The sequence below is a fragment of the Crotalus tigris genome, unplaced genomic scaffold (genome assembly GCF_016545835.1).
Source record: "Crotalus tigris isolate CLP2741 ecotype Arizona unplaced genomic scaffold, ASM1654583v1 scf7180000019504.1669754, whole genome shotgun sequence".
NCBI classification, from domain to species: Eukaryota; Metazoa; Chordata; class Lepidosauria; order Squamata; family Viperidae; genus Crotalus; species Crotalus tigris.
Window position 1 is genome coordinate 1,100,001 of NW_024097569.1, and position 12,821 is coordinate 1,112,821.

Below are 12,821 nucleotides of genomic sequence, written 5' to 3' on the forward strand. Positions count from 1 at the left end.
ATTCCTGAGCCAGCTTCCAAGCTGAGCCATGCTGGCTCAGGAATTCTGGGAGTTGAAGTCCACCAGTCATAAAGCAGCCTAGGCCTAGGCCAGAGGTAGGCAACCTTGGCTCTTTTATGACTCGTGGATTTCAACGCCCAGAATTCCTGAGCCAGCCTGGCTCAGCTTGGAAACCTCTCCCTTTCCCCTTAGCATGGCTGGCTCAGGAATTCTAGGAGTTGAAGTCCATGAGTCATAAAAGAGCCAAGGTTGCCTACCCCAGCCCTATACCATTTCAGACAATCGGCTGCCCAATCTCTTCTTAAAGTGATGGAGCACCGACAGCTTCTGCAGGCCAGCTGTTCCACTGATTAATTGTTCTCATGATCAGGAAATGTCTCCTTAATTCTAGGTTGAATGTGTCCTTCATTATTTTTCATCCATTGTTTCTAGTTCAGGTGCTTTGGAGAATACACTGATCCCCTCCTCTTTGTGGCAACCCCTGAGATATTGAAATACTGCTATCATGTCACCCCCACATCCTTCTTTTCATTAAATTAGACATACCCAGTTCCTGCAACTGTTCTTCATATGTTTTAGCTTCCAGTCCCCTGAACACTTTTGTTGCTCTTCTCTGCACTCTTTTTTAGAGTCTCAACATCTTTTTTATATCATGTGGCCAAAACTGGATGCAATATTCCAAGTGTGGCCTTACCAAGGTGTTATAAAGTGGCACTAACACTTCACTTAGAGCTTCAGGTTAGAGCTAGATTCATTACTCTCTTGTTAATCCATCTAAACCAGTCTAATTTAGAAGATAAAATCTATTTTTTGTTGTCTAATGAAGTCATACGTGTAAAATGAAACAACAAGACAGCATGCAAGGAAAATATAAAAAGCACACCCCGACAAATAGCACTGTTCATATTAGAGGGTGTATTGGACTGATACAAGTGCTGTAATTTTCTACGTATTTTGCTAAAACCGATGGTTGCAAAGAAATGTCCCAATACAACGTGCCTCTTTGTGTTCCCATTCAGCTTCATGTCTGTGCGTCTTCTGAAAAACGATGGGATGGGCTTGCAGAAGTACTCCTATATGAACGAAGACGAAGCTTGGAAGAGTTATCTGGAGAACCCTCTAACAGCAGCCACTAAGGCCATGATGAGAGTAAATGGGGATGATGACAGCGTAGCAGCCCTGAGTCTCCTCTATGACTATTATATGGTATGAACAACAATTGGTGCAGGGATTAGGAGAATCTGCTGGGTGCACTCACAAAATGGCTGCCACAGCAGGCCTGTCACGTTCCCAAATTTCCATAGAGCAGAACTCATTTCTATTTTTGCAAATACCGTATATGCCGGCATACAAGGTGACCCGGCGTATATAACGACCCCCGTCTTTGTCACCGGGCCGCATTCCTAGAACGTCGTCTTATACGCTGGAAACTACCAGTATTTCTGGCGTATAAGATGACTCAGCGTATAAGATGACCCCCATTTTGGCGCCGATTTTAGCGCTTGCAGAAGTCGCCTTATACGCCGGCATATACGGTAAACATGATGCTAAATCAGTGTTTCTCAAACATGAGAGAGTTTCTCAACCTTGGTAACCACAAGAAATGGGGAATGCTGGGTGAGGAATTCTGGGAACTGAACTCCACGCATCTTCAAGTTGTCATGTGAGAAACACTGCCTTAGAGTGTTATGCAAATTCAGACCATCTGATTTGTGTTTATAGCTGAGGTTGTTGTACAAACTAGAAAATATGATTAATCTGGCCACCAGGTTAAATGCATTCTGTCAACCATTGCAAATACACAATAATAGAGATTCAACCTGGAACATCATCATCCCCTGATCCGCAGGCCATGTTTATTTTTCATTATTTTTTTCTCCTTGTTAGGTTCCAAAAGATAAGCGAATCCTTCCATCTGGAACACCAGGGCGCAGTGAAATTGGGAAAAGGTAAGGAAAACATCTATCCTGTTTTGTAAACTGCTTGGGGGGGGGGGGAATTCTAGCAAATGAGGACTTCATAAACCCATGCTACAAAACATCTGTTTCTTTAGTTCAAAAAATAATTGAAAGGTGTGTCAGTAGGTGATGACAACGGGAGGGCTGGACTCCACAATGTCTTACTAGATTACAAGTTATGGCAGATTGGGGGATGGGGTGAAGAGAGCAGAACTGAAAAAATTATTTGCATCTCTTTGGGGTCTGTGGCTGCCTCCTACACAATGGTCCTGAGGCAGCAGAAAGCTGAGGTGGTAGGTTGGCTTCTTCCTACCTATTTCTGGACTAGGATCAGATCAGAAATGCTGGTTATGCACCCAGTTGTTTTGAAACGCTTTACTATGCTTCCAGAAGATGTACACTAGCAACCTCTGGCTTGCCAAGTGCTGGGGAATTTGAGTGCATGCCTAATTGCAAGGGATCTTGGATGCTGCAGTTCAGCAACACTGATGGGACATCATTTGCTATTCCTAGTAGAGAAAGAGGCTTCTGAAACCACTTGGCAGCCACTGCAAAATTATAAAAAGAGGCAATCTCTGCCCAGGTATGAGATGGTGTGCTTAGAAGAAATAATAATAATAATAATAATAATAATAATAATAATAATAATACCATTGGCATTGACAAATTTGACCATTGGCATTGACAAATTTGACCATTGGCATTGACAAATTTGCTATTAGTCAATTGCAAAAGGCGGCCTTACTAGGAACTGCTTCCATCCTGCGACGATATCTGTAATACCATCAAACATCCACATCTGCCTATCCCAGGTCCTGGGTAAGGACTCGATAGGTAGACAAAATGCCAAATCCAGTCTGAACATCTGGCTGACTGTACGATGATCCACAATAATAGTAATAATAATAATAATAATAATAATAATAATAATAATAATAATAATAATAATAATGTCTGGATAGTGGACGTGGCAGTGCCTGGAGATAGCAGAATAGAAGAGAAAGAACTGGAGAAGATAACAAAATACAAAGACCTGCAAATAGAAATAGAAAGACTGTGGCAAAAGCAAGCAAGGGTAGTACCAATAGTCATAGGCTCCTTGGGTGCAATCCCAAAACAACTGGAGCACCACTTGAACACCATTGGCATTGACAAATTCGCTATTAGTCAATTGCAAAAGGCGGCCTTATTAGGAACTGCTTCCATCCTGCGACGATATCTGTAATACCATCAAACATCCACATCTGCCTATCCCAGGTCCTGGGTAAGGACTCGATAGGTAGACAAAATGCCAAATCCAGTCTGAACATCTGGCTGACTGTGCGATGATCGATATAATCATCATCATCATCATCATCATCATCATCATCATCATCATCCTGCAACGATATCTGTAATACCATCAAACATCCACATCTGCCTATCCCAGGTCCTGGGTAAGGACTCGATAGGTAGACAAAATGCCAAATCCAGTCTGGACATCTGGCTGACTGTGCGATGATCCATAATAATAATAATATAATAATAGACGAGAGAGAACTGGAGAAGATAACAAAATACAAAGACCTACAAATAGAAATAGAAAGACTGTGGCAAAAGCAACCAAGGGTAGTACCAATAGTAATAGGCGCCTTGGGTGCAATCCCAAAACAACTGGAGCACCACTTGAACACCATCATCGGCATTGACAAATTCGCCATTAGTCAATTGCAAAAGGCGGCCTTACTAGGAACTGCTTCCATCTTGCGATGATATCTGTAATACCATCAAACATCCACATCTGCCTATCCCAGGTCCTGGGTAAGGTCTCGATAGGTAGACAAAATGCCAAATCCAGTCTGAACATCTGGCTGACTGTGCGATGATCCATAATAATAGTAGTAGTAGTAGTAGTAGTAATAATAAAGTTGGAAGGGACCTTGGAGGTCATCTAGTCCAACCCCTTGCTCAGGCAGGAAACCCTATACCATTTCAGACAAATGGCTGTCCAGTCTCCTTTTAAAAACCTCCAGTGTTGGAGCATTCACAGCTTCTGGAGGCAGGTTTTTCCACCGGTTAATTGTTCTCACTGACAGGAAATTTCTCCTGACACATCTCAAGTTATTCTTAAAAGAGATGGAGACAGATCCATGATGGTTAGGGAAGACAGAAGAGATCTTCTGAAATGACTTTAGCCTTTCCAGGTGATCAAACAGGAAACGGAACATGATAAGCTAATTCTACTTTATTGTAAGACTGGGTAACAGAAATTTACAGTTTGATAGTACAAATCTCCTGCCCTCTCTATTACAGCCTGAGAAGTTAGCAAGTTTCCTTTCTGTGTTTCTTTCTCTGCCTATTTTGCAGCTGCAGGCATAGCCCTCTCTTATCCGATCTTCCCTTAGGCCAGTGGTTCTCAACCTTTTTAATGCCGCGACCCCCAACCGGTCGTAAGTCGAGGACTACTCAACCGGTCGTAAGTCGGGGACTACTCAACTGGTGCAGCACCGTTTGCAGAATGGGATTTTTGGCGGGCTCAGCAGGGCAGAGACAACCTGGACAATTCCTATTGGCTTTTGAAAGCCAATAGAATTAGACTCTATTCAAGAGAGTCTATTCTATTGGCTTTCAAAAGCCAATAGAATAAAAGGGAGTAGCACAGCTAAGGAAAAGGGGGGAAAAATGGCGGACTGCGTTGTTTGGCGACCCCCGTGAAATGGTCATTTGACCCCAAATGGGGTCCCGACCCCCAGGTTGAGAACCACTGACTTAGGCAGTATCCTTTCTCTCCCAGTTCTCAAGATCCTTCCCACATACCATTAGAGTAGCAGACATTAGAGTGCTATTTTTGATGAGTAAAAGGATGAATCTGTCTGCTATTTTCTTGATTCTGGCCCAAGGCTGGAATCTTAGCTGGGGGGTCCTAGGTAGCTAAGGACATTGAGAACTAGGAACAGCAGTGTCTCTGCAATGTCTCTGCATGGTGTGTAAGAGTGATAAACCACTTTCTTTTTCAACCACTGTGCAAAAACAATTTATATCCATCCTTTCATCCTTCTGGGCATCCATGCTTCCCAGAGAATGTGTCCTGGAGAGTCTCAATAGGTGTAAGTATCACTTTGGATGCTGAGTGCCCTTCAGCTTTGTGCTTTATATCTGCTTCTGAACAACTGCATGGAAATTGAAGATAAGGAATTAGGAGGTGGGTTGTTTGCTGGTTCAAGCTAGAGGATTAAACAACAGCTGGAAACTTTAGCTGGAGAAGGAACTGAGCTGTGGAAGAAGGCAGAATTGGCCTGGCATTGAAATAATGATTATGAACAAGATGGTGGACAGCAAAATCTCCTGAATTTCCTACAGCAGGAAAAGATCTCCAACCTTGGCAACTTGGGAGCTGAAATCCACAAGTCTTAAAGTTGCTAGGCAACCCTAGCAACTTTAAGACTTGTGGATTTCAGCTCCCCTGGCCTTCCAAGTGTTGCTGGAGTACAACTCCCAACAGTTCCATGCAGAATTCAGGGAACTGTACTTGAGCTGTCTCTGGAAAGCCATGGCTTCTCCATCCTTTCCTTAGAGAGAGTTCTGTGAAAGAGATTGGGTAGCACTATAAACCGTGCAAGCTTTCCATTTAGCAAAATGAAAGCAAAAGAATAATCTGATCAAGTTTTGATGATACAGTAGTTACCAAGTAGTTACCGTATTAAATGTCCTTCTGCTGGCCTTCTGTTGCTAAATCCTTTTGTCTGGTCCTTCCTTCTCTTTTAGGCATTGCCATGGGATGGAATATGAACCAGAGATTTCTTCCTTTGAAGGTTCTGCTCAGCTCATGAAGCTTCTGGCTGAAAACGTTTCGGTGAACCAAGAATATCTGGACTTGCCCAAGAAGAACAGTTTAGCTTTTGAGAGCATCTCTTCTTCTCACAAGCCACCAGCTCTGCCTCCAGGTCCCAGCAAACTAGAGACCAATCCTGAGAATTATATGATTACTTCAGGAGACATGTATGACAACGGCTCGCTTAATTCCCTCTTTGACTCCATCCACGTGGCTCCACCCCAACAGAGATGGCAGCCAGATAGCACCTTTAAAGAGGACCCTGAGGAGGTAAGAACTTATGCAAGATCCTTGTTTGATGTTATCAAGCCAATGGTGGTCTGTAGGGTATATCAGTGACACCGCTAAGTTAGGCTTCTCTAACCACATGCCATCCAGATGTACTGGAGCACAACTCCTAACATCTCCAACCAACACAGCTGGTGGTTATGCGAATTGTAATCCAGCACATCTGGAAGGCACCAGGTTGGGGGAAATTGGGAAGAGTATATCTTAATACGTAGCATAAAATCCAGCTTGTTTTGAAACCCAGAAAGTTTGGTGGATCTAAGGGAGGGCCATTTCAGCTTGGTCAGCCACCTGGCTTGGTTTCAAGCTGTGTGGTTCTGCCCACTTCTGTGCAGGATGTGACATGCATGGTTATAAATGGGAGCAGCACAGATTGTGGTAATTAGGCGTACAAAGGAGTGTCCCTTTCATACAAAATAAGTTGTCACGAAGATTCAGCAGGATGAAGTAGTGTTTGGGGGGGTGATGTCAGCTGTTCCTTAAATAGACTTCTTATCCACATTGTTATCCACATTGTTCAGTGACTACAGCTTATTTCTAAACTGCTCTTTCCTATTAAACTAGGCCAGTGCAAAAGAGTTAAGAAATGGGAAATTACAGAGACGTGGTCCACCTTTAGCAATTACTGACTTAGAGTCCTGATGGGATTGGTTTCCTTTCATCCTGGTTCAAGGAAAAGCAACTTTATGGGCAGTGAAATAATATGAATGGAATTCTCAAAGGAGATGTTTGTAAACCATGGTTTATGGCTTAATGTTCTGCATGAACTTTCTTTTTGCCTTGCTTGCTCTTCTCCTTATCCTCATCCAGTTTACCCTGGACCCAAAGAAAGCTGGGCAGATTTCAAAATGCAAAACAATCCAAGCTCTTTTGCTTTTCTTCCATTGGGACACCACCATTTATGGACCAAGCATAATTAAAAAAATATCTTAGCAACCATCTTTGCAAATGTAGCAGAGGACAGAAGGAAGCTTCCTGAAGATCAAAGGAAGATCTCCCACTTCAAACATTAGCACAAACTGGTCCTCCAGTTGCATTGGACAACGGCTCTCAGAAATCCCGTTTTGGGGTCTGGTTGTTGATGGAGCTTCTATTCCATCAACAATCCTTCTTTAGACAACACGAGACACGAGAAAGCTGTGGTGGGGATATCTGGGGGAAAATATTGGTTTTTCTCATGGTTGTGCAACCACTTTACTTCACACCTAAAGCCAGGACATTTTCGTATTTGCTCCTAATTCATAAGCAGGTTGCTAGCTAGGATGTGGTTTGGATTAGAATGGGTTTCATAAGTCCTGTTCTGGCAAAAAAAAAAAAAGAAAAGTCCTTCTTTCGCATGTAATGCAGAGTTTTTCAAGCTTGGCAACTTTAAGACGCGTGGACCTCAACTCCAAGAGCTTCCCAGGCAGCATAGGAGTTGAAGTCTACATGTCTTAAGTTGCCAAGGTGGAGAAACACTGATCTAATCCATAGCCACTTCAGCTCTTTCTCTCTCTTCCTAAAAACTTGTTCTGGAGGTTGCAGAAATAGCACTCTGCTATTCAAGAGCTGATTATGTAGTTCTGAGTACAGGGTGGTTCCCAATTGGTCTGCTCTGCTGTCCTACTTGTTTAGCAGCTGGCTGAGACAGTTAAGGAGATGGTGCTTTTTTCTGAATACGCTGTCCCCCCCCACACAGCCAAGGGTAATCTGCTACATATCTGTCTACCCAATTTGCCTTGGATCTAAGGCAGGGGTCTCCAAGCTTGGCAACTAAGATTTGTGGACTTCAACTTCCACAAGCATTCTGGGAGTTGAAGTCCACAAGACTTACAGTTGCCAAGTTTGGGAACCCCTGAACTAAGGGAACAGGGGAGGCTTCAAAATACATACATACATACATACATACATACATACATACATACATACATACATACATATCTAAATTAAAATCAAATCAAATCACACCAAATTGTCCTGGTTTTGTTCTCTGCAGTCCTTGATCTTCAATGATATTTTGAAGGCAGAAGCTCCATGTTCAGAAGGTTATTCCATCAGTGATGGCAAGACGTAAGTGTGAAGGTTTTCTCCTGAACTATTTAATCTCCAACAGAGGAAAAAATATATCTTTTTTTTTTTTAATCGAGCACTTCCTACTCTGATGCCCTTGGTTGTTCTCAAGTTGGGCTCACTTGAGAACAATTGGGGACTTTCACACATAGAGTTTCTTCTGAATTGGTGCTGCATTTCCGTGAACTTACAATGATGGCTCCTTTCAGCAAGGGAGCCAATTTATTTTCAGCTCAGCTGTTGTGCATCCAAACTTCTCAGTTTTTTAATTGAAATCCAGGAGCTATGCAGAGATTAGGAATGAACTGGTCTCCAATGAAAAGAACATCTGGTTCCTAGGCTGTCCCTTCCACTTGGACCTTTCACATCGAGACACTTTCACAATTTGCAATTACATAGCAGACAGACAACAGGCATAGAGTTTTCAATATGTGCCAAAGCACCTGGAAGCAGGTCAAGAAGCAATGGATGGAAATTAATCAAAGAGAAAACCAACCTAGAAATACAGAGAAATTTCCTGACAGTTAGAACCATTAATCAGTAGAACAGCTTGCCTCCAGAGGTTGTAGGTGCTCCATCACTGAGATTTTCCAAGAAGAGACTGGACAGCCATCTATCTGAAATGATATAGAGTTTCCTGCTTGAGTAGGGGGTTGGACTAGATGACCTTCAAGGTCCCTTCCAACTCTGTTATTCTGTTCTGTTATTCAATTGCAGTTATTTTTTTTGAATATCATTAAACCATCAGACCAGCGTAGAAGATGGATGTGTTGTTGGTTGATGCTGTTTTAAAATGTCCCCTATTGATTAGTAGAAGAGGGTTCTAATTAGCTCATGAACTAGGATCTGTCCAGCTTTGTAGTCTCATTATATCAGTGTAGCTATAACATTGAAGAAAACCATGTTTGCTCTGAGATTATTCCTTTTGTGTTTTACCGAGTAAAATCTCTTTCTCTTTCTTTAATGGTTCCATTCCAGCGACTTTGAATACACCTTGGGATCTCCCAAAGCTATTCATATCAAGTCAGGTGACTCACCCATGGCGTACCTCAACAAAGGACAGTTCTACCCGGTGACTTTGAGGACAGTTGGAGACGCCAAATGTTTACACTTGTCCTCAAACAAAGTGAAGGTAAGTGACAGGCGGCCAAACTTCCGCCAAAAAACATGGTCTCTGCAGGATTCATTAGCACAATAGCCATGGAGATTTCTAAAATTGTTATCAATCCTGAATGTTACTCCAAAGTTGGTTTTGGTTTTGCAAATGGATGTATAAATAAGCACTTTGTAGAAGTTAACAGTGTCTGTGTGGGCTTCCTTCTCTTTTTCTAGAGCGTGGTGATGGTAGTTTTTGACAATGAGAAGATTCCAATGGAACAGCTCAAATTCTGGAAACATTGGCATTCGCGCCAACCGACAGCCAAACAGAGAGTCATCGATGTTGGTATGGAGTACGATTACTTTGGGGTTATTTGTCCAGAATAAAATAAAAAATGGGTAGGAGGGCTTTCTCCCAAACAACTAATCTGGTATCTATGGAGATTCTCAGTCATCATAGTTGTCCCAAAGGCGCTTTTTCAAAAGGCAACTGGACTTTGTTTTTCCCTGTAGACGTTTCGCTTCTCATCCAAGAAGCTTCTTCAGTCTCCAAAAAGCATCTTTGGGACAACTAACCTGGTAAATTTTAGATGAGCTGCTTCAGGTCCACAGGGCTGGGAAGCCGACCATTTCCCACTGTGATGGAGGCACTCCTGCTAATTTGTTTTGCCTACCTCCATAATCTTCTCCTCCTCCAGGTGTTTATGGAGATGATGATGAGGGCCATAGATTTCATTCACCACCTGGGACAGACCATGGCCATTCTTGTGACATTCATGGTCAGAATGGCTCTTAGGAGTTGGGTAAGGTTGGATGGAGGTAGAATTATCCTAGATCTTAGCCACTGAATCCAGAGGAAAGTTTAGGAGTAGTTCTGAGGAGTAAATATGGACCTATCACATTTTTTAAAGGTAATGATAAATAAGTAACTGTACCTGGTCTATTAAAGAACATAAAATAATTTTTTTATCTCTTTTAGCTGACTGTAAAGAGAATTTCAATACTGTGCAGCACATTGAAGAGGTAGCTTACAATGCCTTATCCTTTGTCTGGAATATCGCTGAAGAAGCAAAGGTAGGCTTGAGATACCAACAGGACTACCCGCTAGAATCAGGCAGAAAAATTGCCCTGCATTTTTGAAAAACTAGCTCTTAATTAATCTAATAAAGAAGAATTTGGTTTAGAACATTATTTTAAAGTAGAAAAGGATTTAGGAGAACTTCACATCGATGGAGTGGTATGGTGTGAAGTGGTGGGGCCAAGAGTTGTGTGTTAATGCTCTGACTTTCTCTGGACCATCGTCTCTCCAGCACTCTGCTGTCTCCCTGGCTTCCCACATTAAATTCCATTAAATATTTCAAAGAGAAGCCAACTGTCCTCTCATCATTTTTAAGTCATTGTGTTATTGTCACCCTGAAGAGGAAGTCCTGTCTCAAGGAAGCCCTTGAGAAATGGTTGCAGAATTTTTCCCTCTCCTGAAGAGATTTGGGAAAATGGCCCACCCAATTTATATACCTGCAGAGATTTTGGAACTTTGAACCAATCCATCTCCAATAATTTCTTTCCTTTGGTGTTTACATTGATCTTTTGACTGTCACCTTGGTTAGGAATGGCTTCTCTGAGCAATTAGTCGGTCCCATTGTAATAACACCAACCAATTAGCCGGTCCCATTGTAATAACACCAACCCACCCATTGGACACCACTAGCGCTTCAGGTGACCCCCGTCTTTCAAGGCTACAATAGAGCTAGCTCCATAGTGCTTTCCATTCGCTTTTGCAGGTGTTCATTGGTGTGAACTGCCTGAGCACAGACTTCTCCTCTCAAAAGGGTGTGAAGGGTGTCCCTCTGAACCTCCAGATTGACACTTATGACTACAGCACTGGGACAAACCGGCTGGTCCACCGAGCCATCTGCCAGATCAAAATATTTTGTGATAAGGTAGAGTAAAGGGAGGCTTTGGCTGGGTGTGTGTGTGTAAAGCCTCGGGATGGCCAGGGGTCACCCTGGTTATTTTTTTTATATATATAAGCTTATTGTTTTATCATAGAGCAGTGATGGCGAACCTTTTAGAGACCGAGTGCCCAAACTGCAACCCAAAACCCACTTATGCATCATTGGGTGCTGGGAGGGTGTGGCCCATTGGGTGGGTGTGGCTGCAGTGGTAACAGCAGACTGGGTGGGACTAAAAAGTTCAATCAATCAATTCCATCTTTGCAAGATCTTTTTTTCCCTGCAAGAAGTTGAAATTGACTGATTGATTGAACCTTTTTTTTGCACACGGCGGCGGAGGCCTAAAGCAAAAAAGTGTTATAAAACCCAGCTGAAGGCCTAAGACTGGGGCAATGATGTGCGTGCCCACAGAGAGGGCTCTGAGTGCCGCCTCTGGCCATAGGTTCGCCACCGCTGTCATAGAGAATAAAATACTGAACAGTAAAACCAACAAACAAAATGTAATAAAACAAAAGCATGCATTCAACCCTAACCACAAAAAAAAGAAAAGAAAAGAAAATAGTGTATAAAAAAGGAGAAAAAAAGTGGTCAATTAAATTTAACATATAACATGCACGGTAGGATCCACCCTGGCTGAGTGATGAAAGAAGAAAGGAATAAATTCTCCTCCCTTTTTACAAAAGTATATAAAAGAAAAAAGAAGAAGAAGAAAAAGCAGTCAACGGGCTGAGCTAAACGTTACACTAATCTTCAGATCCCTCTGTTAACCATCTCTTATTATATTTAGCACATAGGAAGTCCACAAACGGTTTCCAGTCTCTTATATAGCTGTCTAGTCCATTATCTCTAATCAAAATGGTTAGTTTTGTCATCTTTTGTCATTCAGTCCATTTCAAAATCCATTCTTCAACAGTTGGCATCTCTTTTTCTTTCCAATGTTTGGCCAGTATAATCCTCACAACCGTTGCCATGTGAAGGAATGGCAGTCCAAATTGTTTTTCAATTGATTTGTCCGTCGTTTGTTATTTCTTGAACACAAAATCTTTTGGAGAGAAATTTTGCAAGCAAGAGCTAAAGTGCCACCTTTGGGCTCCAAGGAAACTTTAGAGATGAACAACAGGACATTCAGGCTTGTGGTTTTGAATATGTCCCACAGCCTCTCCCCAGCCCCCCCAGCCCCAATTAAGCCTAGAGAGCAAGGATTCATTGGTGTGAATGGAATCCCCCCCCCCCATTGTGCTCCTAAGTTTGAAGGTGATAGTTGAGGGCAAAAAGACACCTCTCTCTGTCTTTCGCCACCATCACAACCCAGATCACCCTCTACTCCATGCAGCAATGATGGGGAGAAAAACCCTGTCCTTATTCTCAAATCTAATTGGTAGGCAGTTGGGGGCAGGGAAGGGAAGAAGAAAGAAGAGAGAGATGAATCAGCAAGAGCAATAAAAAGAGAGAAGAAGGTGGAGAGATCAAGATGCATGAATGGATGGGTCCAGGGCTGGGACCCATGGCTTGGAATGGGTCTACTGGTAGAGTGTGGCACCTGAAAATTGAGAGAGGCAGGGCATACATTCAATCAATGATTATGCATGATCAGAGGACTCATTCATGACCTACGAGCCGAGGTGGCGCAGCAGTTAGGGTGCAGTACTGCAGGCCACTTTAGCT

General features: G+C 42.6%; 1 protein-coding gene across 1 annotated transcript in view; it reads left to right on the forward strand.

Moving 5' to 3' along the window:
- Positions 1-12,821, forward strand: part of GRHL3 (grainyhead like transcription factor 3) — a 66,180-nt gene that overhangs the window by 25,878 nt on the left and 27,481 nt on the right. Inside the window, exons 2-9 of the mRNA XM_039362989.1 lie at positions 1,020-1,206; positions 1,888-1,949; positions 5,703-6,039; positions 8,033-8,106; positions 9,085-9,238; positions 9,439-9,550; positions 10,184-10,278; positions 10,986-11,144. Of these exons, the coding sequence (XP_039218923.1) occupies positions 1,020-1,206; positions 1,888-1,949; positions 5,703-6,039; positions 8,033-8,106; positions 9,085-9,238; positions 9,439-9,550; positions 10,184-10,278; positions 10,986-11,144 (1,180 nt within the window). The remainder of the gene's footprint in view (positions 1-1,019; positions 1,207-1,887; positions 1,950-5,702; positions 6,040-8,032; positions 8,107-9,084; positions 9,239-9,438; positions 9,551-10,183; positions 10,279-10,985; positions 11,145-12,821) is intronic.